The sequence below is a fragment of the Tiliqua scincoides genome, chromosome 2, assembly GCF_035046505.1.
Source record: "Tiliqua scincoides isolate rTilSci1 chromosome 2, rTilSci1.hap2, whole genome shotgun sequence".
Classification (NCBI taxonomy): domain Eukaryota; kingdom Metazoa; phylum Chordata; class Lepidosauria; order Squamata; family Scincidae; genus Tiliqua; species Tiliqua scincoides.
Genome location: NC_089822.1, coordinates 267,667,904 through 267,692,982, shown reverse-complemented (window position 1 = coordinate 267,692,982; position 25,079 = coordinate 267,667,904). Strand labels below are relative to the sequence as shown.

General features: G+C 44.0%; 1 protein-coding gene across 1 annotated transcript in view; it reads right to left on the bottom strand.

Annotated features, from left to right (window-relative positions):
* LOC136639166 (zinc finger protein 585A-like) overlaps positions 1–24,840 on the bottom strand; it is a 37,753-nt gene extending 12,913 nt beyond the window's left edge. Inside the window, exon 1 of the mRNA XM_066613174.1 lies at positions 23,614–24,840. Within this exon, the coding sequence (XP_066469271.1) occupies positions 23,614–24,840 (1,227 nt within the window). The remainder of the gene's footprint in view (positions 1–23,613) is intronic.
* Between the last annotated feature and the right edge of the window lie 239 nt (positions 24,841–25,079).

Here is a 25,079-nt window from a genome sequence, read left to right as displayed (position 1 = left end):
AGAGAGCGACTAAGATGATTACGGGGCTGGGGCACCTTCCTTATGAGGAAAGGCTACGGCGTTTGGGCCTCTTCAGCCTAGAAAAGAGACGCTTGAGGGGGGACATGATTGAGACATACAAAATTATGCAGGGGATGGACAGAGTGGATAGGGAGATGCTCTTTACACTCTCACATAATACCAGAACCAGGGGACATCCACTCAAATTGAGTGTTGGGCGGGTTAGGACAGACAAAAGAAAATATTTCTTTACTCAGCACGTGGTCGGTCTGTGGAACTCCTTGCCACAGGATGTGGTGCTGGCGTCTAGCCTAGACGCCTTTAAAAGGGGATTGGACGAGTTTCTGGAGCAAAAATCCATTATGGGGTACAAGCCATGATGTGTATGCGCAACCTCCTGATTTTATGAATGGGTTAAGTCAGAATGCCAGATGTAGGGGAGAGCACCAGGATGAGGTCTCTTGTTATCTGGTGTGCTCCCTGGGGCATTTGGTGGGCCGCTGTGAGATACAGGAAGCTGGACTAGATGGGCCTATGGCCTGATCCAGTGGGGCTGTTCTTATGTTCTTATGTAAGAGAACCTCTGACCAGATGTTACCCCCAGGCAGGTTCAGATGGAAGCAGGATTCAGGCACTTGGTCCCCAAATGAGCAAGGCTGCAGAGGTCAACTAGCAGGAGGGCTGCGTGACCAATTTGGAACTGGGTACCTGGACAACTTGCATCCATACAAACCTGCCCGATGGTCAACATTTGGCTCAGATCACCACCCCATGCCATCTCAGGTCTATCAAATCCCAACCAAAACCCTCATCATGATCCTCATGCACTGGCAGGAAACATGGACATGTGGGACCTCTGGTTTCATTGACAGGGACACGCAGCTGCTGTAAATGAAAACCTGTCAATGAAACCAGAAGTCCCACACAGCACACCACTGTAGAAAGTTCACGGTAAGCAGCGGAATTACCTGCTTCTCGCTTGAGTGAGTGGGAAGCAGATCAGTGAGGTGGTGGCACATTGGTGCTGGTGGAGAATGTGGGGTGAAAAGCACCCCCAGTTGTCTCCCCCTTGGAACCTTCATCATCTGCTGCTGATGGCCACATGAGGTGGCCTCAGGATGGGCCGGGGCTGAACACCCACTGAATTCAGCCAGAAAATGAACCAGGGGACTGAGGCCGCCTGAAGACAGAGGGAGGAAGGAGGCAACTTCAAGTGACACCTTGTCAAGAACAACAACGGCCACACATTTCAAGTCCCTTGTGCTGGCCCAAGAGGGTTGCAAACATGCTGTATATCACGTTTGCGCCTCCTCAGGGTTTGGTTGGGCCAGCACAGGGACATGCGCTGGCCCGTGGAGACTGAATGCCGCCTCAGTAGTAGGAAGTACATACCTTATGTCAAACTATTTTGACAGCTGAAAGTCCTGCCCCTTTTTACCAGAAATCCCGCCCCCTAAGGGGTTCAAGTGACCCCTCAAACAACTCCCCTCAAGACCGTCGACCACTAGGGAGGGGTTTTGTAGCACCCCGACATTTGGTTTGGTGGGAAAAGGAGCCCCCCAAAAAGTGTTGGAAAGGGGTTCATGTGACCCCTCAAACAACTTTCCCATTACCATCGACCACTAGAGAGGGGTTTTGTAGCACCCCGACATTTGGTTTGGTGGGAAAAGGAGCCCCCCAATAAAGTGTGGGAAAGGGGTTCATGTGACCCCTCAAACAACTTTCCCCGTTCCCCTCGACCACTAGGGAAGGGTTTTGTAGCACCCCGACATTTGGTTTGGTGGGAAAAGGAGCCCCCCAAAAAGTGTTGGAAAGGGGTTCATGTGACCCCTCAAACAACTTTCCCATTACCATCGACCACTAGAGAGGGGTTTTGTAGCACCCCGACATTTGGTTTGGTGGGAAAAGGAGCCCCCCAATAAAGTGTTGGAAAGGGGTTCATGTGACCCCTCAAACAACTTTCCCCGTTCCCCTCGACCACTAGGGAAGGGTTTTGTAGCACCCCGACATTTGGTTTGGTGGGAAAAGGAGCCCCCCAATAAAGTGTTGGAAAGGGGTTCATGTGACCCCTCAAACAACTCTCCCCATTACCGCCGACCACTAGAGAGGGGTTTTGTAGCACCCCGACATTTGGTTTGGTGGGAAAAGGAGCCCCCCAAAAAGTGTTGGAAAGGGGTTCATGTGACCCCTCAAACAACTTTCCCCGTTCCCCTCGACCACTAGAGAGGGGTTTTGTAGCACCCCGACGTTTGGTTTGGCGGGAAAAGGAGCCCCCCAATAAAGTGTGGGAAAGGGGTTCATGTGACCCCTCAAACAACTTTCACCGTTCCCCTCGACCACTAGGGAAGGGTTTTGTAGCACCCCGACATTTGGTTTGGTGGGAAAAGGAGCCCCCCAATAAAGTGTTGGAAAGGGGTTCATGTGACCCCCTCAAACAGCTCGTCCCATCACTGTTGACCAATAGGAATGGAATTTTTAGTTCTCGGACCACCGCAGGGACCAATAGGGAATGGGAACAGGCCTGGGCATGTCCTCTGTATTTTAAGGCCCTGGCTTTCGGGGGGAGGGAGAAAGCCGATCAGCCTGATGCAGCCATGGCCTCCCCTCTGAAAAGCTCACCCGCTTCGACTTCTGGGACCGAGACTCCCCAGTTGGAGTGCGAATCCCCTGCTAGGGAATTGACCAAGATGGAGAGCCCCGAAGAAGAGAAGGAGAAGGTGCTGCCTTCTGAGGGGGGGGGAGACCCCGGTCAGACCCGCAGATTCTCAAAACTACGTTCGCAAGCTGTTCAAGATGGAGAGCTGCGATGAGCCGGAGACCCCAGACAGACCCACTGATTCTCAAAGCCTACCACAGGCACCTATGAAGAAGAAGCAAAAATGTAGGCATTATGAGGAGGAGGAGGAGGATGACGTGTTACCGTTTCCATCTTTGAACCTGGTTTACCAATTTGCAATGGAAGAACCACCTGTACCTAGAGAACCTGAAGGAGAGGTAAATTATTGTGCTTGAGTGCATACGTGAGTGTGTTGCCTGAAATGTAAAAATAAAAAAAATACTTATTTGTGTTTTTTTTTTCTGTAGGCTATTCCAAAGAAGGACGCTTTCAAAACGTTACGAAACCTATGTCTGAAAGTAAACCACAGAATGTGGAACACCTTCTAAATGTCATCAATTGCCATGACCCAACTGAAATCTAACCATAAAGGTGTTCTCATGATTACATCATCTTATTCACTGACAGGTGAAGACAGCTCTGAAGTTCAAAGCAGCATTAAGTATAACTGGAAAATGGGTGTATAATATTCTGTTAAAATACTAAATGGCAAGGTGTTGTAAAGTAATAGCAGCAGCTAATAAATAATGCGTCCCCATCCAACATATTAAACTGTCTTATACTCAGTCAGACCATTAGTCCATTATTGTCCACTGTGGCTTGCTTTGGCTTTCTAGGGTTTCAGTCCTCAGGGTTCTCAGTCCTGACTGGTATGGACAGGGATGAACCTTGTACTGTACTGCTGAGCTGTGGCCCCTCCTCCCATCATCACAACACTTCAGATTTATCCAGGCAAATGAAATAATTGCAATGTATGTTGATCAGGTTTACCTGAATATTTTATTATTACTTGTAAGGGGCAGATATTGTGGTAGGCTCAACCTTATAAATATTATTTTAGTATGCATGATGTTTTCTTCAGCTTTGAAACTAATGGAAATTGTGGCAGTAGTTACAGGTTAGAATTTGACCCCCAGGTGGGAAAAAATAATGTTCTAAAGCAAGGGTGGCCAACCTGCAGCACAAATGCTACTAGTGGCACACTGACTCTTTCTGATTTGCATGCATGAAGTTGCCATATATTTTTGAAAAACTTTTAAATGATAACAAAGAATTATTACAAAAAATGGCAAAGAAAGAAAACTGCAGTTTACAGTTTGCTTGCTTTCTTTGCTACTTCTTACACAACAAACCTTCAAGTTTCTAATGCTGCAGTGTGCACACTAAGGGTGGCCACACCTACTGTGCTTGACTTGCTTTGACTGAAAAACAGGCAGTAAGGTAAGAAAAGAATTTTGAATAGGAGAGAAAGTCCATAGGGCAAATGCTAGAGAGCTGCATTTCACTAACAGGCATGTCACTTGCTTACCCAAGAAGTCTTGGGGTGGGCTGTGGAAGGCAGCAGGGGACAAGCGGGACAGCGCAGAGATGACCAATGAGATCAGCAAAGGCCAGATGGCCCAGCTGTGTGGAGATACTATCTTTGAGAAAATCAGTCACAAAGAGGTCCTGGCTAAGTTATCATCTTTGATAACAAGAAAGTGAGCAAGCAGAGGGGGGCTGGGCTGTGCAGAAGGGGAGTGAATACATGTTATATAGACTTTGGAATGGGTTCCACAAGGCCAGACTAAAGGTCCATGCAAGCTATCTTTCTGGCCTCATCAGCAGTCAGCCAGGTGTCTTTGGAAAGCCACAAATAAGCAACAGCATTCTCATGTTTTTTGCTCCGTACCATCTGGTACTTGGAGACATACTGCTCTTGAACTTGGAGGCTCTATTTAGCTAGCTTGATAATCACTAAAAAAAAAAAAAAAAAGACGTTAAAGTGGAGTGACATGTTCAAGATTTTCTACATAAAAAGTGGCACATCTTGTGCTGCGGGTTGGCCACCCTGTACTTAAGATTACAGTGTGGGTTCTTTGTTTCCTCACAAAATGTTAATTTCCACCTACTGATTAAATCTCTGCCTACTAGTTTACTTGTATCTAGAGTTCCTCTTTTTAAATTTCTGTTGCTGCTTTTATATTATGAAATAGCTGTTTTATATTTGAATCTACTCTTATATTTTTAATTTTAAGTGTTTAATTGTTAAATATTTTTATTCAGATGTTTTATCTTCTACATGTTTTACTTTGATGTTGAGTACGAGAACAGTGGTATATAAATCTTTTAAATAAATATCTGTCATTGTATTTTTAATTATTTGTATCTTTTTTTGGAAAGCAATCCCAAACTGACTTGAACTAAGTATTTGCTGAAGTTCACCTGTGGCTCACTATTCTCTTTGTATCTCTCCATATCTAATGAGAGCATAAATATGAAACAAAGCAATAACTTCCCCTCGCCTGAACTTGTCTCCCATGCCATGACACACATGTTGATTACATGTGATTTGACTGTGCCTTCTGACAAATTAATAGCAGGGCTTCATATTACAAAATGTGACACAGATTTGGATGCAACACAGAAGCCCATAAATAGAACGCACAATGCTAAAACATGGTTATATGCTTGATTAGATGCAAACCTTGGACTCAGAGGCTCCCTCTTCCCTTCTGCTTGGCTAGCAGGGAGGTTTAAAGCTTCTGATTTGATATAGAAACATGATCAGACATGATTATTTATTCATCTACATGATTAAATATTTGTGGTTATCTTCTAGTTTATGTTCATATCAATATTTGTATAAACAAATACTGATGTATATAAAGCTGACACTAGAATGGCTGGGAACTTGTTTTGTTCCTCTAATACAGTGATTTTCATCCTTTTTCATCTCATGGCATTAAAATTGTCAAGCCACACCCATCAGATTTTTGACCATTTAGAAGGTACACCATGTTACCAGAGGGGGGCTCACATCCCCCATTGGCCCTACTAATAAATGACCTTCCCACAAATTTCTGTGGCACACCTGTGGACCACTCGCAGCACACCAATGTGCCATGGCACAGTGGTTGAAAATGGCTGCTCTAATATTAATATACTAAAAGTAATATATTTACTATATAATAATAAATAATATTGTGGAAATATTTGTTCCAGTATATTATTTGTTGACATTTAATTCATAAAATAGGCAACGGAGTCCATGTACCTTTATTTGTTTGATTTCATACCGGATCATTTTGTGAGTGTCAAGTGGATCATCACTTGCTGGAACCACCTTTTCACTTGAAATTTTTTTGCTCTAATCACTGTAAGAAAATGAAAATGAAATGTTAATGGCAACAAAACGGATGTTTTCTTATTCCCTTGCTTTTTATTTAGTGTTATACAATACTAGGATTATAAAGTACAGCTACTGTGCTAACATATTCAGTACTATTTATGTTTTTCCCCCAAAGCAAATAACAGAATCTTCAACACCAGAGTTTGAATGGATTGCTTATCTGAATTTCTTCACGTTTCTGGAAATGCAGTCTTCTCTCAGCCAGACACAGGTCAAAAACTGGGGTTAATCCAGAATGATTGCATTCCAATAACTTGGAAATTTTCAAACTTTTTGACATGGGAACAGAATCTGTATCTGGATTTTTGCATGTGCAAAAACCAGACACAGGTCAAAAACTGGGGTTAATCCAGGACTATTGCAGAATTTGGGGTCTGTTTTTCACGTGTCTTCTTTTAAGATTTATGGTGTGAAAATAAAAACATACTAACTTACCAACATTTTTGTTTATTGTATGGGCCTGGGAAGAAAAAACTAATTGGAATGTCCAGAAGTGAGGGGTACAGAGATTTTTCCTATAAAAGGGGACACCTTATTGTGTGTGTCAGAACATCTCCCCCAAAAAGAAGGCTGCAGTTCATTTGGTAAGCATATTGTTCTCTCTCCTTTGCCTATGGAATTTGTATGTGTTTTGTGTGCCTGTGTGAATCTGATAGATTTGAATATTGCTTCTCTCTATCAGAATCTGTATGTCAGACTGCTTTTATTCAAGGTTTGTATTTTTCACTCTGCAAGTGCTCTGGGGCATTCTTGGTCTGAGAAAATCTTACACCTGTATCGCTGGCTGCATAATTTTGTATGATTGTACTATGCCAACTAGCATGTCTGTGTGAAACTTGCCTCTCTCTCTCTCTCTCTCTCTCTCTCTCTGTGTGTGTGTGTGTGTGTGCGTGTGTGTGTGTGTGTCAGAGGCCTAATAGGCTGTCTTTAATTCAGGGTCTGTTTTGTTCACTCTGCATGCGCTCTGGAGCATTCATGGTCTGAGTAAAACTTCCATATGCTGGCTTATTCAGGAAATATGCTTTTTCATGTGTTCTGTGTTCCTGTGTGAATCTGTTAGAAATAAAAAAATGCTGCCTTTATTCATGAGGGGGAGATGGTCAGGCTGCACAGTTTTTTTTGGAATGTTCCTTTTCACCTGTATGATTTGAATTTTGGTCATTATCCAGCTAGGACAATGGCTGTGTGTATGTGTGTGGGTGGGTGGGGTGGGGCTGTCAGCAGAGACCTCTCTTATTCAATGTGGGCCTGTGTGCCTTTACACTTTACAAGTGGCCAGTGCAAATTGTTTGAAATCTCTGATTTTTGGGAGGGAGGGGGTGGAATGTTTTGAGCATTTTCCAACACTGCAAGGGCCTGTGTGAATCTGTTAGAATTAAATTTTGCTTCTCTCTAACAGAATCTGTATGTCAGACTGCTTTTATTCAAGGTTTGTATTTTTCACTCTGCATGTGCTCTGGGGCATTCTTGGTCTGAGAAAATCTTACACCTATATCGCAGGCTGCACAATTTTGTATGATTGTATGATTGTACCCCTGCTAATTGGGTAAGAGGCACTTTTTCAAGTGGGTGCTCCTTTTTTTAGCTGGGGGAGAGTAACTGGCCCACCTCACCCCAGCACTGTCTGTTCTAGTGGCTGTCTGCTGGTATTCATTTGCATTTTTTTAGATTGTGAGCCCTTGGGACAGGGAGCCATTTAGTTATTTGATTTTTCTCTGTAAACCGCTTTGTGAACTTTTAGTTGAAAAGCGGTATATAAATACTGTTAATAATAATAATAATATGCTAGCCAGCATGTCTGTGTGTGATTCTGTGAAACTTGCCTCTCTCTATCTCTCTGTGTGTGTGTGTGTGTGTGTGTGTGTCAGAGGCCTAATAGGCTGTCTTTAATTCAGGGTCTGTTTTGTTCACTTTGCATGCGCTCTGGAGCATTCATGGTCTGAGTAAAACTTCCATATGCTGGCTTATTCAGGAAATATGCTTTTTCGTGTGTTCTGTGTTCCTGTGTGAATCTGTTAGAAATAAAAAAAAAATGCTGCCTTTATTCATGAGGGGGAGATGGTCAGGCTGCACAGTTTTTTTTGTGTTTTTTTTTTTGGAATGTTCCTTTTCACCTGTATGACTTGAATTTTGGTCATTATCCAGCTAGGACAATGGCTGTGTGTATGTGTGTGTGTGGGTGGGGTGGGGCTGTCAGCAGAGGCCTCTCTTATTCAATGTGGGCCTGTGGGCCTTTACACTTTACAAGTGGCCAGTACACTCAAGCATATCTCTGCCTGCTTATTGTCTGGACTGGATCTGTAAAGTGGGAAAAATATTGACCTACCTGGAAGGGTTGTTAGGGGGATGCCACAAAGATTTTTAGTAACGCTGCAGATGATAGCAGCTAGTAGGTAACTTCAAATGAGTTGACAAAAAACAACTCAACATCCAATCAACCCGATGATGGCAACACACTTCTCAGAAAGCTATGTGGATCAGATCTCTGATGATTTGGTCTTAAGCGTGGTCTAATTTGTGGGTGAGCAAATGTGTTCAGTGCTAATGGCTATATTAGGCATATTAACATGAACTGAAGAATTGCAAATAGTGTCCGTATTTGAGACACAAAATTCATTGAAAGGATTTGAGAAAAGAGGTAGCTTCATATTACACTGAACTTTGGTTTTTACTGTAATGTTGGCATGACAGGCTGTTGTTTCCTTCTACAGGGATACTGACTGGCCGCTGTGTTAATTACAGTGCCACTTCCCAGACCTGTGAGATCCAGGGTTGGTGCCCTGCAGAGATGGACTCTGTACCTGTGTAAGTGGTTGGAGAGCCCAATCCCTGATTCGTTCAAAGTAAGATACTATTGCTCACACTGTATACCTTCAAACAGGGTTGGAAAAGTGGTCAGTGGAATCATACTGTCCCATTCACCCACTGAGTTTTTTGTTTGTGGGCAAATATTCCTTGAAGCTGAGAATTCTCTTGTGTGGGTGGCCTACATTATTATATTATCCTATTATATTAAGATGCAAACTGATAACAAAGGGAGGAATGATTACTTTCTTTGGCAACAGTTGACTCTTGATCAAGGGCATTTGATCTGAGCCTCTGACACACACACACACACGCACACACACACACACACACAGAGAGAGAGAGAGAGAGAGAGAGAGAGAGGCAAGTTTCACACAGACATGCTAGTTGGCATAGTACAATCATACAAAATTATGCAGCCAGCGATACAGGTGTAAGATTTTCTCAGACCAAGAATGCCCCAGAGCACTTGCAGAGTGAAAAATACAAACCTTGAATAAAAGCAGTCTGACATACAGATTCTGATAGAGAGAAGCAATATTCAAATCTATCAGATTCACACAGGCACACAAAACACATACAAATTCCATAGGCAAAGGAGAGAGAACAATATGCTTACCAAATGAACTGCAGCCTTCTTTTTTGGGGAGATGTTCTGACACACACAATAAGGTGTCCCCTTTTATAGGAAAAATCTCTGTACCCCTCACTTCTGGACATTCCAATTAGTTTTTTCTTCCCAGGCCCATACAATAAACAAAAATGTTGGTAAGTTAGTATGTTTTTATTTTCACACCATAAATCTTAAAAGAAGACACGTGAAAAACAGACCCCAAATTCTGCAATAGTCCTGGATTAACCCCAGTTTTTGACCTGTGTCTGGTTTTTGCACATGCAAAAATCCAGATACAGATTCTGTTCCCATGTCAAAAAGTTTGAAAATTTCCAAGTTATTGGAATGCAATCATTCTGGATTAACCCCAGTTTTTGACCTGTGTCTGGCTGAGAGAAGACTGCATTTCCAGAAACGTGAAGAAATTCAGATAAGCAATCCATTCAAACTCTGGTGTTGAAGATTCTGTTATTTGCTTGCTTATTATCCAGCTAGGACAATGGCTGTGTGTATGTGTGTGTGTGGGTGGGGTGGGGCTGTCAGCAGAGGCCTCTCTTATTCAATGTGGGCCTGTGGGCCTTTACACTTTACAAGTGGCCAGTACACTCAAGCATATCTCTGCCTGCTTATTGTCTGGACTGGATCTGTAAAGTGGGAAAAATATTGACCTACCTGGAAGGGTTGTTAGGGGGATGCCACAAAGATTTTTAGTAACGCTGCAGATGATAGCAGCTAGTAGGTAACTTCAAATGAGTTGACAAAAAACAACTCAACATCCAATCAACCCGATGATGGCAACACACTTCTCAGAAAGCTATGTGGATCAGATCTCTGATGATTTGGTCTTAAGCGTGGTCTAATTTGTGGGTGAGCAAATGTGTTCAGTGCTAAGGGCTATATTAGGCATATTAACATGAACTGAAGAATTGCAAATAGTGTCCGTATTTGAGACACAAAATTCATTGAAAGGATTTGAGAAAAGAGGTAGCTTCATATTACACTGAACTTTGGTTTTTACTGTAATGTTGGCATGACAGGCTGTTGTTTCCTTCTACAGGGATACTGACTGGCCGCTGTGTTAATTACAGTGCCACTTCCCAGACCTGTGAGATCCAGGGTTGGTGCCCTGCAGAGATGGACTCTGTACCTGTGTAAGTGGTTGGAGAGCCCAATCCCTGATTCGTTCAAAGTAAGATACTATTGCTCACACTGTATACCTTCAAACAGGGTTGGAAAAGTGGTCAGTGGAATCATACTGTCCCATTCACCCACTGAGTTTTTTGTTTGTGGGCAAATATTCCTTGAAGCTGAGAATTCTCTTGTGTGGGTGGCCTACATTATTATATTATCCTATTATATTAAGATGCAAACTGATAACAAAGGGAGGAATGATTACTTTCTTTGGCAACAGTTGACTCTTGATCAAGGGCATTTGATCTGAGCCTCTGACACACACACACACACGCACACACACACACACACACAGAGAGAGAGAGAGAGAGAGAGAGAGAGAGGCAAGTTTCACACAGACATGCTAGTTGGCATAGTACAATCATACAAAATTATGCAGCCAGCGATACAGGTGTAAGATTTTCTCAGACCAAGAATGCCCCAGAGCACTTGCAGAGTGAAAAATACAAACCTTGAATAAAAGCAGTCTGACATACAGATTCTGATAGAGAGAAGCAATATTCAAATCTATCAGATTCACACAGGCACACAAAACACATACAAATTCCATAGGCAAAGGAGAGAGAACAATATGCTTACCAAATGAACTGCAGCCTTCTTTTTTGGGGAGATGTTCTGACACACACAATAAGGTGTCCCCTTTTATAGGAAAAATCTCTGTACCCCTCACTTCTGGACATTCCAATTAGTTTTTTCTTCCCAGGCCCATACAATAAACAAAAATGTTGGTAAGTTAGTATGTTTTTATTTTCACACCATAAATCTTAAAAGAAGACACGTGAAAAACAGACCCCAAATTCTGCAATAGTCCTGGATTAACCCCAGTTTTTGACCTGTGTCTGGTTTTTGCACATGCAAAAATCCAGATACAGATTCTGTTCCCATGTCAAAAAGTTTGAAAATTTCCAAGTTATTGGAATGCAATCATTCTGGATTAACCCCAGTTTTTGACCTGTGTCTGGCTGAGAGAAGACTGCATTTCCAGAAACGTGAAGAAATTCAGATAAGCAATCCATTCAAACTCTGGTGTTGAAGATTCTGTTATTTGCTTTGGGGGAAAAACATAAATAGTACTGAATATGTTAGCACAGTAGCTGTACTTTATAATCCTAGTATTGTATAACACTAAATAAAAAGCAAGGGAATAAGAAAACATCCGTTTTGTTGCCATTAACATTTCATTTTCATTTTCTTACAGTGATTAGAGCAAAAAAATTTCAAGTGAAAAGGTGGTTCCAGCAAGTGATGATCCACTTGACACTCACAAAATGATCCGGTATGAAATCAAACAAATAAAGGTACATGGACTCCGTTGCCTATTTTATGAATTAAATGTCAACAAATAATATACTGGAACAAATATTTCCACAATATTATTTATTATTATATAGTAAATATATTACTTTTAGTATATTAATATTAGAGCAGCCATTTTCAACCACTGTGCCATGGCACATTGGTGTGCTGCGAGTGGTCCACAGGTGTGCCACAGAAATTTGTGGGAAGGTCATTTATTAGTAGGGCCAATGGGGGATGTGAGCCCCCCTCTGGTAACATGGTGTACCTTCTAAATGGTCAAAAATCTGATGGGTGTGGCTTGACAATTTTAATGCCATGAGATGAAAAAGGATGAAAATCACTGTATTAGAGGAACAAAACAAGTTCCCAGCCATTCTAGTGTCAGCTTTATATACATCAGTATTTGTTTATACAAATATTGATATGAACATAAACTAGAAGATAACCACAAATATTTAATCATGTAGATGAATAAATAATCATGTCTGATCATGTTTCTATATCAAATCAGAAGCTTTAAACCTCCCTGCTAGCCAAGCAGAAGGGAAGAGGGAGCCTCTGAGTCCAAGGTTTGCATCTAATCAAGCATATAACCATGTTTTAGCATTGTGCGTTCTATTTATGGGCTTCTGTGTTGCATCCAAATCTGTGTCACATTTTGTAATATGAAGCCCTGCTATTAATTTGTCAGAAGGCACAGTCAAATCACATGTAATCAACATGTGTGTCATGGCATGGGAGACAAGTTCAGGCGAGGGGAAGTTATTGCTTTGTTTCATATTTATGCTCTCATTAGATATGGAGAGATACAAAGAGAATAGTGAGCCACAGGTGAACTTCAGCAAATACTTAGTTCAAGTCAGTTTGGGATTGCTTTCCAAAAAAAGATACAAATAATTAAAAATACAATGACAGATATTTATTTAAAAGATTTATATACCACTGTTCTCGTACTCAACATCAAAGTAAAACATGTAGAAGATAAAACATCTGAATAAAAATATTTAACAATTAAACACTTAAAATTAAAAATATAAGAGTAGATTCAAATATAAAACAGCTATTTCATAATATAAAAGCAGCAACAGAAATTTAAAAAGAGGAACTCTAGATACAAGTAAACTAGTAGGCAGAGATTTAATCAGTAGGTGGAAATTAACATTTTGTGAGGAAACAAAGAACCCACACTGTAATCTTAAGTACAGGGTGGCCAACCCGCAGCACAAGATGTGCCACTTTTTATGTAGAAAATCTTGAACATGTCACTCCACTTTAACGTCTTTTTTTTTTTTTTTTAGTGATTATCAAGCTAGCTAAATAGAGCCTCCAAGTTCAAGAGCAGTATGTCTCCAAGTACCAGATGGTACGGAGCAAAAAACATGAGAATGCTGTTGCTTATTTGTGGCTTTCCAAAGACACCTGGCTGACTGCTGATGAGGCCAGAAAGATAGCTTGCATGGACCTTTAGTCTGGCCTTGTGGAACCCATTCCAAAGTCTATATAACATGTATTCACTCCCCTTCTGCACAGCCCAGCCCCCCTCTGCTTGCTCACTTTCTTGTTATCAAAGATGATAACTTAGCCAGGACCTCTTTGTGACTGATTTTCTCAAAGATAGTATCTCCACACAGCTGGGCCATCTGGCCTTTGCTGATCTCATTGGTCATCTCTGCGCTGTCCCGCTTGTCCCCTGCTGCCTTCCACAGCCCACCCCAAGACTTCTTGGGTAAGCAAGTGACATGCCTGTTAGTGAAATGCAGCTCTCTAGCATTTGCCCTATGGACTTTCTCTCCTATTCAAAATTCTTTTCTTACCTTACTGCCTGTTTTTCAGTCAAAGCAAGTCAAGCACAGTAGGTGTGGCCACCCTTAGTGTGCACACTGCAGCATTAGAAACTTGAAGGTTTGTTGTGTAAGAAGTAGCAAAGAAAGCAAGCAAACTGTAAACTGCAGTTTTCTTTCTTTGCCATTTTTTGTAATAATTCTTTGTTATCATTTAAAAGTTTTTCAAAAATATATGGCAACTTCATGCATGCCAATCAGAAAGAGTCAGTGTGCCACTAGTAGCATTTGTGCTGCAGGTTGGCCACCCTTGCTTTAGAACATTATTTTTTCCCACCTGGGGGTCAAATTCTAACCTGTAACTACTGCCACAATTTCCATTAGTTTCAAAGCTGAAGAAAACATCATGCATACTAAAATAATATTTATAAGGTTGAGCCTACCACAATATCTGCCCCTTACAAGTAATAATAAAATATTCAGGTAAACCTGATCAACATACATTGCAATTATTTCATTTGCCTGGATAAATCTGAAGTGTTGTGATGATGGGAGGAGGGGCCACAGCTCAGCAGTACAGTACAAGGTTCATCCCTGTCCATACCAGTCAGGACTGAGAACCCTGAGGACTGAAACCCTAGAAAGCCAAAGCAAGCCACAGTGGACAATAATGGACTAATGGTCTGACTGAGTATAAGACAGTTTAATATGTTGGATGGGGACGCATTATTTATTAGCTGCTGCTATTACTTTACAACACCTTGCCATTTAGTATTTTAACAGAATATTATACACCCATTTTCCAGTTATACTTAATGCTGCTTTGAACTTCAGAGCTGTCTTCACCTGTCAGTGAATAAGATGATGTAATCATGAGAACACCTTTATGGTTAGATTTCAGTTGGGTCATGGCAATTGATGACATTTAGAAGGTGTTCCACATTCTGTGGTTTACTTTCAGACATAGGTTTCGTAACGTTTTGAAAGCGTCCTTCTTTGGAATAGCCTACAGAAAAAAAAAACACAAATAAGTATTTTTTTTATTTTTACATTTCAGGCAACACACTCACGTATGCACTCAAGCACAATAATTTACCTCTCCTTCAGGTTCTCTAGGTACAGGTGGTTCTTCCATTGCAAATTGGTAAACCAGGTTCAAAGATGGAAACGGTAACACGTCATCCTCCTCCTCCTCCTCATAATGCCTACATTTTTGCTTCTTCTTCATAGGTGCCTGTGGTAGGCTTTGAGAATCAGTGGGTCTGTCTGGGGTCTCCGGCTCATCGCAGCTCTCCATCTTGAACAGCTTGCGAACGTAGTTTTGAGAATCTGCGGGTCTGACCGGGGTCTCCCCCCCCCTCAGAAGGCAGCACCTTCTCCTTCTCTTCTTCGGGGCTCTCCATCTTGGTCAATTCCCTAGCAGGGGATTCGCACTCCAACTGGGGAGTCTCGGTCCCAGAAGTCGAAGCGGGTGAGCTTTTCAGAGGGGAGGCCATGGCTGCATCAGGCTGATCGGCTTTCTCCCTCCCCCCGAAAGCCAGGGCCTTAAAATACAGAGGACATGCCCAGGCCTGTTCCCATTCCCTATTGGTCCCTGCGGTGGTCCGAGAACTAAAAATTCCATTCCTATTGGTCAACAGTGATGGGACGAGCTGTTTGAGGGGTCACATGAACCCCTTTCCCACACTTCATTGGGGGGCTCCTTTTCCCGCCAAACCAAACGTCGGGGTGCTACAAAACCCCTCTCTAGTGGTCGAGGGGAACGGGGAAAGTTGTTTGAGGGGTCACATGAACCCCTTTCCTACACTTTATTGGGGGGCTCCTTTTCCCACCAAACCAAATGTCGGGGTGCTACAAAACCCCTCTCTAGTGGTCGAGGGGAACGGGTAAAGTTGTTTGAGGGGTCACATGAACCCCTTTCCCACACTTCATTGGGGGGCTCCTTTTCCCGCCAAACCAAACGTCGGGGTGCTACAAAACCCCTCTCTAGTGGTCGAGGGGAACGGGGAAAGTTGTTTGAGGGGTCACATGAACCCCTTTCCAACACTTTTTGGGGGGCTCCTTTTCCCACCAAACCAAATGTCGGGGTGCTACAAAACCCCTCTCTAGTGGTCGGCGGTAATGGGGAGAGTTGTTTGAGCGGTCACATGAACCCCTTTCCAACACTTTATTGGGGGGCTCCTTTTCCCACCAAACCAAATGTCGGGGTGCTACAAAACCCTTCCCTAGTGGTCGAGGGGAACGGGGAAAGTTGTTTGAGGGGTCACATGAACCCCTTTCCCACACTTTATTGGGGGGCTCCTTTTCCCATCAAACCAAATGTCGGGGTGCTACAAAACCCCTCTCTAGTGGTCGATGGTAAAGGGAAAGTTGTTTGAGGGGTCACATGAACCCCTTTCCAACACTTTTTGGGGGGCTCCTTTTCCCACCAAACCAAATGTCAGGGTGCTACAAAACCCTTCCCTAGTGGTCGAGGGGAACGGGGAAAGTTGTTTGAGGGGTCACATGAACCCCTTTCCCACACTTTATTGGGGGGCTCCTTTTCCCACCAAACCAAATGTCAGGGTGCTACAAAACCCCTCTCTAGTGGTCGATGGTAATGGGAAAGTTGTTTGAGGGGTCACATGAACCCCTTTCCAACACTTTTTGGGGGGCTCCTTTTCCCACCAAACCAAATGTCGGGGTGCTACAAAACCCCTCCCTAGTGGTTGACGGTCTTGAGGAGAGTTGTTTGAGGGGTCACTTGAACCCCTTAGGGGGCGGGATTTCTGCTAAAAAGGGGCAGGACTTTCAGCTGTCAAAATAGTTTGACATAAGTTATGTACTTCCTACTACTCGCCTCCATGCTGTGTTCAATGGGTGCTTTGCATTGGCCAAGCTCAGCTGACACAAGGCTCTGCGGAAGGTGGGAGGGAAACTTTCCTGGGGGGGGGAGTGAGGGCGTTCCCAGGGGCAGGCCTGCAGGGAGGTATTTTGTTCAGGTTTTTCCATTGCATTCTGCTGAAAATTCCACATCCACTGGTCTATGGCATGATGGGGTTATTCCTAACCTCCACCATGTGAGTGCTGTTGGGTCATTTGTGGCATCACCCCCCCCAAGGCTGGTACTTGGGGTAGACCTCCCCACCCCCGCTAGCTATGCCACTGCTATCATTGTTAAAAGACTATGTGAAGTAGCTTGTTCAAAGTAAAGGTCTGTAACATTTACTCAAATGCATACCGTGGTAGCATCAAGTGTAACATATTAAAAATAAAATATTGAAATGAAGGGGGACCCACCTGCAATTGGCTCACAACCCACCTAGTGGGTCTTGACCCACAGTCTGTGAAACAATGCTCTAGAAAAAAGCAAAGGGTGGTCAAGATTTCCATTCTGAGCTCTTTTCTGATAAATAATGGCAAGGGAATTAGTACCAGGAAGTGAACAGGGGCATCACCTGAATCCATACTGGGGACAAGCCAAGGGAAGGTTGTTTCAGCAGCCTTCCAGGTGCCCCAGACTGTAATTAATCCATGGAAATCCTTACCACAGGCTGTAGCTATGAAAGGCTCAGATACCTTTCAAAGGGAATTGGAATGATTTTAGGGGGAAAGTCCATCACTGGAAACAAGCCATGATGAGTATGTGCAACCTCCAGGTTTTAGAAGCAGGCTGCCACTTCCTTATAGTTCCCTCATAGTTCCAAGGCATGGATTGAAGGGACACAATGCCACAGTCCTGCTGAAGATCAACAGTTATGCATGGGGGAGCTCAAACTCATGAGCCCTGCTGAGTCAGAGCTGTGCTCACCCAGTCTCCATCCACCCTGCTTTGCACAGTGGCCACCCAAGCCCTTGCAGGCACTAAAAGCAGCAAATGGGTGCAGCTCTCTCTCGCCCTCCAGCGAGAGCCCTCCAGCACTGGCATTCAGAGGTTACTCCCTGTGTAGCTGGAGGTTCTGTTTTAATCCATGATGGGGCTCCTTCTCTTTCCCTACAAGTGCTAAATCTTCTTAGAACCATTAAGAGGCAGACAAAAGCTTTTGATTCTTTTTTGGTAGGCCAAGTGATGTCCACCACACCCTTCCTTGATTTCATACCACCCTTCAGTAAGAGGACAACCAAATAAAATGAAGTGTTAAACTGTTTTGCGGCCTGGGGAATCCACTCTTGGGAGCTTCCCGTCTGTTTCCAACTTACTGGGTTCTGCCCTTCAGGAATGAAGCAGGTTTCTGTAACTGCAATCAAAGAGAAGAATTTACTCCAGAACCATAACCCTCCCACCCACCCACCCACCCACAACTGGCTAGCAAGCAAAGTGGAATTACTGCTCACTACCAGTCTTCTCTTTAGAGGTTCAAAGTGTTCCCTTTCACTCACCCAAACCCCACCAAACTAGGACCAGGATCCAGCCACACCCTGATGGAGCAGAGGGCAGAGCTAAACCAGTGCCTTTGATCAGCTCAAAGCCTTCCTCCTCTTAATAGAGTAGCAGAAGCCAGCTGTTTGTCATTTGGGATTTGCAAGGCCTCCTGGGAATTGTAGTTCACCTGAAGAAGACACCTGGCCTGCATGGAGGAGCCCAACAGCCCCAAGTCAAGGAACCCAACAGCTCTCATAAATTGAGATAATTATGAACCATGGCTGGTAGAGAGCCAAGCAAGAGGTGGAGGTGTTGATGGTGTTTGTGGAGCTCAAAGGCGTGTCCTAACTCAGCAGGGATTTCTCTTACCAGGACGCAAGCAAGAGGACCAGCATCCTGCCAATCAGACAGCCGGATGTTATATCTGGATCGGATGTGGGAGGTGAGCACCACGTCCAGCCTCCCCTTCAGAACATGCTGAGGATATTCCACCACTTGCACTTGATGAGAAACCAGGCAAAGGCCCTGGCATGGGCTGGTGAGAGTCACTGCTGGGACACCTGGTGCTGCCATTAGGATTCAGACATATATCAGGGTTATGTGAGCTCAGGCCAGATCAGGGTGAGGTGGTCCCCCCAACTCTCCTCTTTTTTGTGCACATGCATGAAGGGGGGCACACCTGCCACTGCTGCCACCTCGCCTGCCAAACCTGTTTCAAAGATGAGGTGCCCCATTTCCCCCCCTCCCCCAGCTGCTCTGGTGTCTCCTTCTTCCAAGCAGGGCATCCTGGGCGCAGAAAGTTCTTCCACTCCCAGCCAGTATGAAGAGGCGGCTGGGCAGGGCGAAGCAGGTGGCAGGGGGCAGAGGAGCAGCGGAACCCCTCTCTGTTCTCCTCCAGTCTCGCTGCCTCCTCACTGCAGCACTGTACAAAAAGCAGAGTTTCTGCAGCTCTCCAGTCTCCCTCCTCCTCTCTCCCTCCAATCAAGAAGCAGCTCAGAGTGCATATTGGTGGCTGGGGAGGCAGCGGGCTGGTGCAGGGAGCAGGCCTCTGGCCAGTCTGCAGCCATTTCATCGGGCTCCACGGCTGGCCCGGTCCTGTGTGATCTGGACTTGGAAAGTGGAATGTGCTGCATAGGCTGCCCCGGTTTTCTGCAGAAGGAAGTGCCTGTAGGATCAGGGCATAGGACAGTGTGGTTGGTGGGTCTGGAATCTGACCTTGGAAAGTGGTTTCCTGTATTCACTGGTTGCTATAAACACTGGTGCACAGGGAGGGTCTTCAGTTAAGGCTCCAGGTGTTATCAAAATGACATGCAGGAGGGAGAATCAGCCTGGCTTCTGTAAGGGTAAGTCTTGCCTCACAAACCTTTTAGAATTCTTTGAAAAGGTCAACAGGAATGTGGATGTGGGAGAACCCGTAGACATTATATATCTGGACTTTCAGAAGGCGTTCGACAGGGTTCCTCACCAAAAGCTACTGAAAAAACTCCACAGTCAGGGAATTAGAGGACAGGTCCTCTCATGGATTGAAAACTGGTTGAAGACCAGGAAACAGAGCGTGGGTGTCAATGGGCAATTTCACAATGGAGAGAGGAGAAAAGCGGTGTGCCCCAAGGATCTGTCCTGGGACTGGTGCTCTTCAACCTCTTTATAAATGACCTGGAGACAATGGTGAGCAGCGAGGTGGCAAGTTTGCAGACGACACCAAACTTTTCTGAGTGGTGAAGTTCAGATGTGTGAGGAGCTCCAGAAGGATCTCTCCAAACTGGCAGAATGGGAAGCAAAATGGCAGATGCACTTCAATGTAAGTAAGTGTAAAGTCATGCACATTGGGGCAAAAAATCAAAACATCACATATAGGCTGATGGGTTCTGAGCTGTCTGTGGCAGATCAGGAGACAGATCTTGGGGTGGTGGTGGACAGCTTGATGAAAGTGTCAACCTCCGTGTGCGGTGTCAGTGAAGAAGGCCAATTCTATGCTTGGGATCATTAGAAAAGGCTTTGAGAACAAAACGGTTAGTATTATAATGCCGTTGTACAAATCAATGGTAAGGCCACACCTGGAGTATTGTGTCCTGGTCACCACATCTCAAAAAGGACAATGGTTCCGTTTTAATCCACGATGCAGCTCCTTCTCTTCCGCTACAAGTGCTAAATCTTCTTAGAACCATTAAGAGGCAGACAAAAGCTTTTGATTCTTTTTTGGTAGGCCAAGTGATGTCCACCACACCCTTCCTTGATTTCACACCACCCTTCAGTAAGAGGACAACCAAATAAAATGAAGTGTTAAACTGTTTTGCGGCCTGGGGAATCCACTCTTGGGAGCTTCCCGTCTGTTTCCAACTTACTGGGTTCTGCCCTTCAGGAATGAAGCAGGTTTCTGTAACTGCAATCAAAGAGAAGAATTTACTCCAGAACCATAACCCCCCCCCCCACCCACAACTGGCTAGCAGTTAAAATTAAGTTAAAATAAAATTAAGTTAATAACGTCTCAAAAAGGACATAGTGCAGGGACTAGGAGAGGGGGGGATAAAGGGAGTAACTTGTATTCGAACCCAGGGTCAGAAGGGGGGCCCAGGAGCCAAAGGGGGGACCCAGAAAGTTCCTGGAACCTGACATTTTCCTATCTCACCTGAACTCACTGCCAGCGCATAATGCTGGGGCACATCTTTGTGCATGCAGTGTTAATTGCTGCTGCAAACTATACACACCAGGTCCAGGAAAGCATCCATGACCCTCCTTAATACAGTGTCAAATTTGGGAGGAAAGTGGCCTGCTACACTTTGTCTTGTGAATCCCATAACCATGAAGAAGTGTGTAGAAGCTCAGAGACCCAGCTGTGGGGTTACAGCTGCTGCAGAAGTTCCTATTGATCCATTCTAGTGTGAGCCTCAATACGATGATGCTAATTTTCTGCAATCAATTTTCTGTATTTCAAAAATTTTAGAGAGACTTAAGAGTGTGTTTGGTTTTCCATATGACTTTATCTAGCTGCCAGTGCTGCATGTTCAGGTAGACCTGGGCTCTGCATGAAGAAGCCTAGTAGACCTGAGCTCCAAAGAATATTGTGGCTGTCAACACCCTCCCCTCTGCCCTATTTTGTCCCCTATCTGCCTGCCCCCCATTGCCTCTCTTCCCCTTTGGGAAGGGGCCCAGAAGAAACTCTGAACCCCTGCTAAAATTCCTCTCATAGGCCCTGACATAGTGGAAAAGGAAAAGGTGCAAAAGAGAGCGACTAAGATGATTCCTGGGCTGGGGCACATTCCTTATGAGGAAAGGCTACGGCGTTTCGGCCTCTTCAGCCTAGAAAAGAGACGCCTGAGGGGGGACATGACTGAGAGATACAAAATTATGCAGGGGATGGACAGAGTGGATAGGGAGATGCTCTTTACACTCTCACATTACACCAGAGCCAGGGGACATCCACTAATATTGAGTGTTGGGCGGGTTAGGACAGACAAAAGAAAAAATTTCTTTACTCAGCATGTGGTTGGTCTGTGGAACTCCTTGCCACAGGATGTGGTGATGGCATCTGGCCTGGATGCCTTTAAAAGGGGATTGGACAAGTTTCTGGAGGAAAAATACATCATGGGTTACAAGCCAAGATGTGTATATGCAACCTCCTGATCTTAGAAATGGGCTATGTCAGATGCAAGGGAGGGCACCAGGATACAGGTTATCTGGTGTGCTCCCTGGGGCATTTGGTGGGCCGCTGTGACATACAGGAAGCTGGACTAGATGGGCCTCTGGCCTGATGCATCAGGGCTCTTCTTACGTTCTCAATGGCTCCAACAGCAAGTGGGAGAGGCCACGGACATCACATGATGCAGCATCTGGAATATTGATCCTGCCGCCCCAGCTATGGTACTGCTCCCCACATTTACAAGATGCTGCACAACTGGAACTCTCCCAAGGTCTCAGAGTAGCCAATAAGGGTAGTGTCTCTGAACCAGTGGCTTAGGTAAGGGGGTGCAGGGGGTAGCAGTTGCACCAGGCATCAAGCTTTAGGGGGGCAACTTGCTGAGCATGACACTAGTGACCTCAATTTTGAAAAATCTTGGCATGTATGAATAACATCATCATGTTATATATCATTGGAAAGGCAATTTAATGCAAAATGCAATGAAACAAACTGCACTTGAATATCTGTTTTCTATCAAATGTTATGGCCAATTAACCAGAAAATCTGAACCATCAGAGTTCAAGAGCAGGTACTTTTAAGTGCAGAAATGTTTACCATCCAAGAATGAACATCATTTCAAGTGAATCATCCTACTTTTTATGCAAGCTATTAACGGACGGATGAACTTTTTCTTGCTCTAGGGACAAACTACAGGTTATGTGAAGTTTCAGCAGCACTGATTCCTTTGGCAACGGAATAAAAAGGATACATAGAGAAAAAAAATATACGTTTATTAGCAAGCATTTACTTTCCAACATCAAGACGAGCCAGTACCAGATAAAATGGGTACCTCAAAACCAGTTACTTTCAATTATTTCTAAGGTAAAAAGTTTATATCCCAGTTTGTTTTTAAATAATGTCCAACCCAGCTTGAAACCTACTTAAAAAAACTAATCTTTAGAAAACTAAATAAAACAGTTTCCACTTCCACTGACTGCAAAAACTCTTCTTTCCATGTCATCAAACAGCTGAATTGAATCTTCACCCACAGTCCTCTGTCAGATTTCCTTAAATCCAATTGAGCCAAGTTAGCAGAAAAGCAGAACTCCCATCTTTGCACAGCTTCACTACTGTGAGGAAGCCTCAATGGCTGTAGTTGAACAGTGGAAAAAGCTAAAATATCCCTTTTTTTCTCCACATTGTCAAAAAAGAATGAAAATACAGTTAAAATACACAAACCAGTGAAACAATCAACTAAAACATTTCACTGAAAAAAAAAAAAACTACCCAGACACCACAAATCTTTAGGCTGCTAGTTCCATATAGCACAGCCATTTAGCCTGTGAAGCTACCTTGCAAGGTTCAAAGTGCAGGACCCTAAACTGATCAGGGTATTGAGACAGGATTTTCAGCACTGTGTGGCTACTTTAAAATAGAGGAAGGAATTGCTGTGCTGTGGTTGAAACTGTATCCATGTCCCAGAGAGTCACATGGCATTACTCAGGGCTCCATTCCTGACCCAAGCTCTTGCTGCTGCATGGGACACTCTCGTCCTGCTCCTTGTGAGCTCTTTGATGTCGCTTAAGGTTTTCACTGCAGCTGAAGGTCCTTTCACACATGGAGCATTTATATAGTTTCCCACTTTTGTGAAGGTTTTGATGATATTTAAGGTTTTTTTTGTACCTGTAGCTATTTCCACACTCTGAACACTTATAAGGTTTATCTCCTGTGTGAATCTTCTGATGTATTGCAAGGGTTGTTCTGTGCCTGAAGCTCTTATCACACAGAGAACATTGATTAGGATTGTCTCCTGTGTGAATTTTTTCATGTCTTCTAAGTGTTTGTTTGTACCTGAAGTTCTCTCCACACAAAGAACATTGATAAAGTTTCTCTCCAGTGTGACTGTTTTGATGTCTTCTAAGGCTGCCTTTGTACCTGTAGCTCTTTCTGCAGACAGAACATTTATAAGGTTTGACTCCTTTGTGGATTCTTTGGTGTACAGCGAGGTTTTCTTTCTGGTTAAAGCTCTTGCCACAGTGAGAGCATTTATAGGGTTTCTCTCCTGTGTGACTGTTTTGATGTCTTCTCAGGCTGACTTTGTACCTGTAGCTCTTCCCACACACAGAACATTTATAAGGTGCCTCTCCTGTGTGAATGTTTTGATGTGCTCTAAGGCTGACTTTATACCTGAAGCTCTTTTCACACACAGAACATTTATAAGGTTTGACTCCTTTGTGGATTATTTGATGTACAGTAAGGTTTGATTTTTGGTTAAAACTCTTGCCACAGTGAGAGCACCCATAAGGTTTTTCTTCAGTGTGAATCTTCTGATGTATTTTAAGGCCTTTTTTCCGGCTGAATCTCTTTCCACACTCAGAACATTGATAGGATTTCTCTCCTGTGTGAGTTTTTTGATGTCTTTTAAGGCCTTCTTTCTGGCTGAATCTCTTTCCACACTCAGAACATTGATGTTTCTGTCCTGTGTGGATTTTTTGATGTCTATTAAGGGTCTGTTTCTGGCTGAAGCTCTTTCCACACACAGAACATTTATAAGGTGTCTCTCCTGTGTGAATGTTTTGATAAGGTGTCACTCCTGTGTGAATGGTTTCATGTGCTCCCAGGTTGGCTTTGTACCTGAAGGTCTTACCACACACAGAACATTTATAAGGGTTGACTCCTTTGTGGATTATTTGATGTGTATTAAGGTTTGATTTTCGGTTAAAACTCTTGCCACAGTAAGAGCACCCATAAGGTTTTTCTCCTGTGTGAATCTTCTGATGTCTTTGAAGGCCTTGTTTCTGGCTGAATCTCTTTCCACACTCAGAACATTGATGTTGTCTCAGTCCTGGGTGGATTTTTTTATGTATATTAAGGGACTGTTTCCGGCTGAAGCTCTTTCCACACTCCAAACATATGTATGGTTTTTCCCCTGTGCCGGGTGTTACACATGCAGAAGTGCTGGTCTGATTGGAGCTCTCCACAAGCAACAAGGCTTCGTTGAGCTTTGCCTCTGTGGGGATGCTGCCAGGATGCTCACTCCCCCTCTCTTCTGTCTGTTTTTCTTGTTTCTGGAGGGCTCCTCCCAGACAAGGAATCAATTTCTCCATCTTTTCTTCTGTGGGGTTTTCTTCTTCTCGTCTTGGGCTTTCCCAAGCCCTGAAGGGTCTCCATTTCTTCTCCATCCTTATGTAAGAGACTCAGCTCCCTGTCCTCTTCCTGTCTGAGGTCAGATGGAGCCTTCTGGACAGTGGAGGAGGAACTTCCAGCTGCCACCTGCAGGAGAAGACAGAGTCTATTTCAGGACAGAGTAGGGTGCCTTGGGGAGGCTTGCATGGGGAGGGTTACATGGAAGAGGGCAATTCTACCCCTGCCTACTTACTGGCCCTGCTTTGGCCCATAGTCCTGGGCCACAAGACTCTTG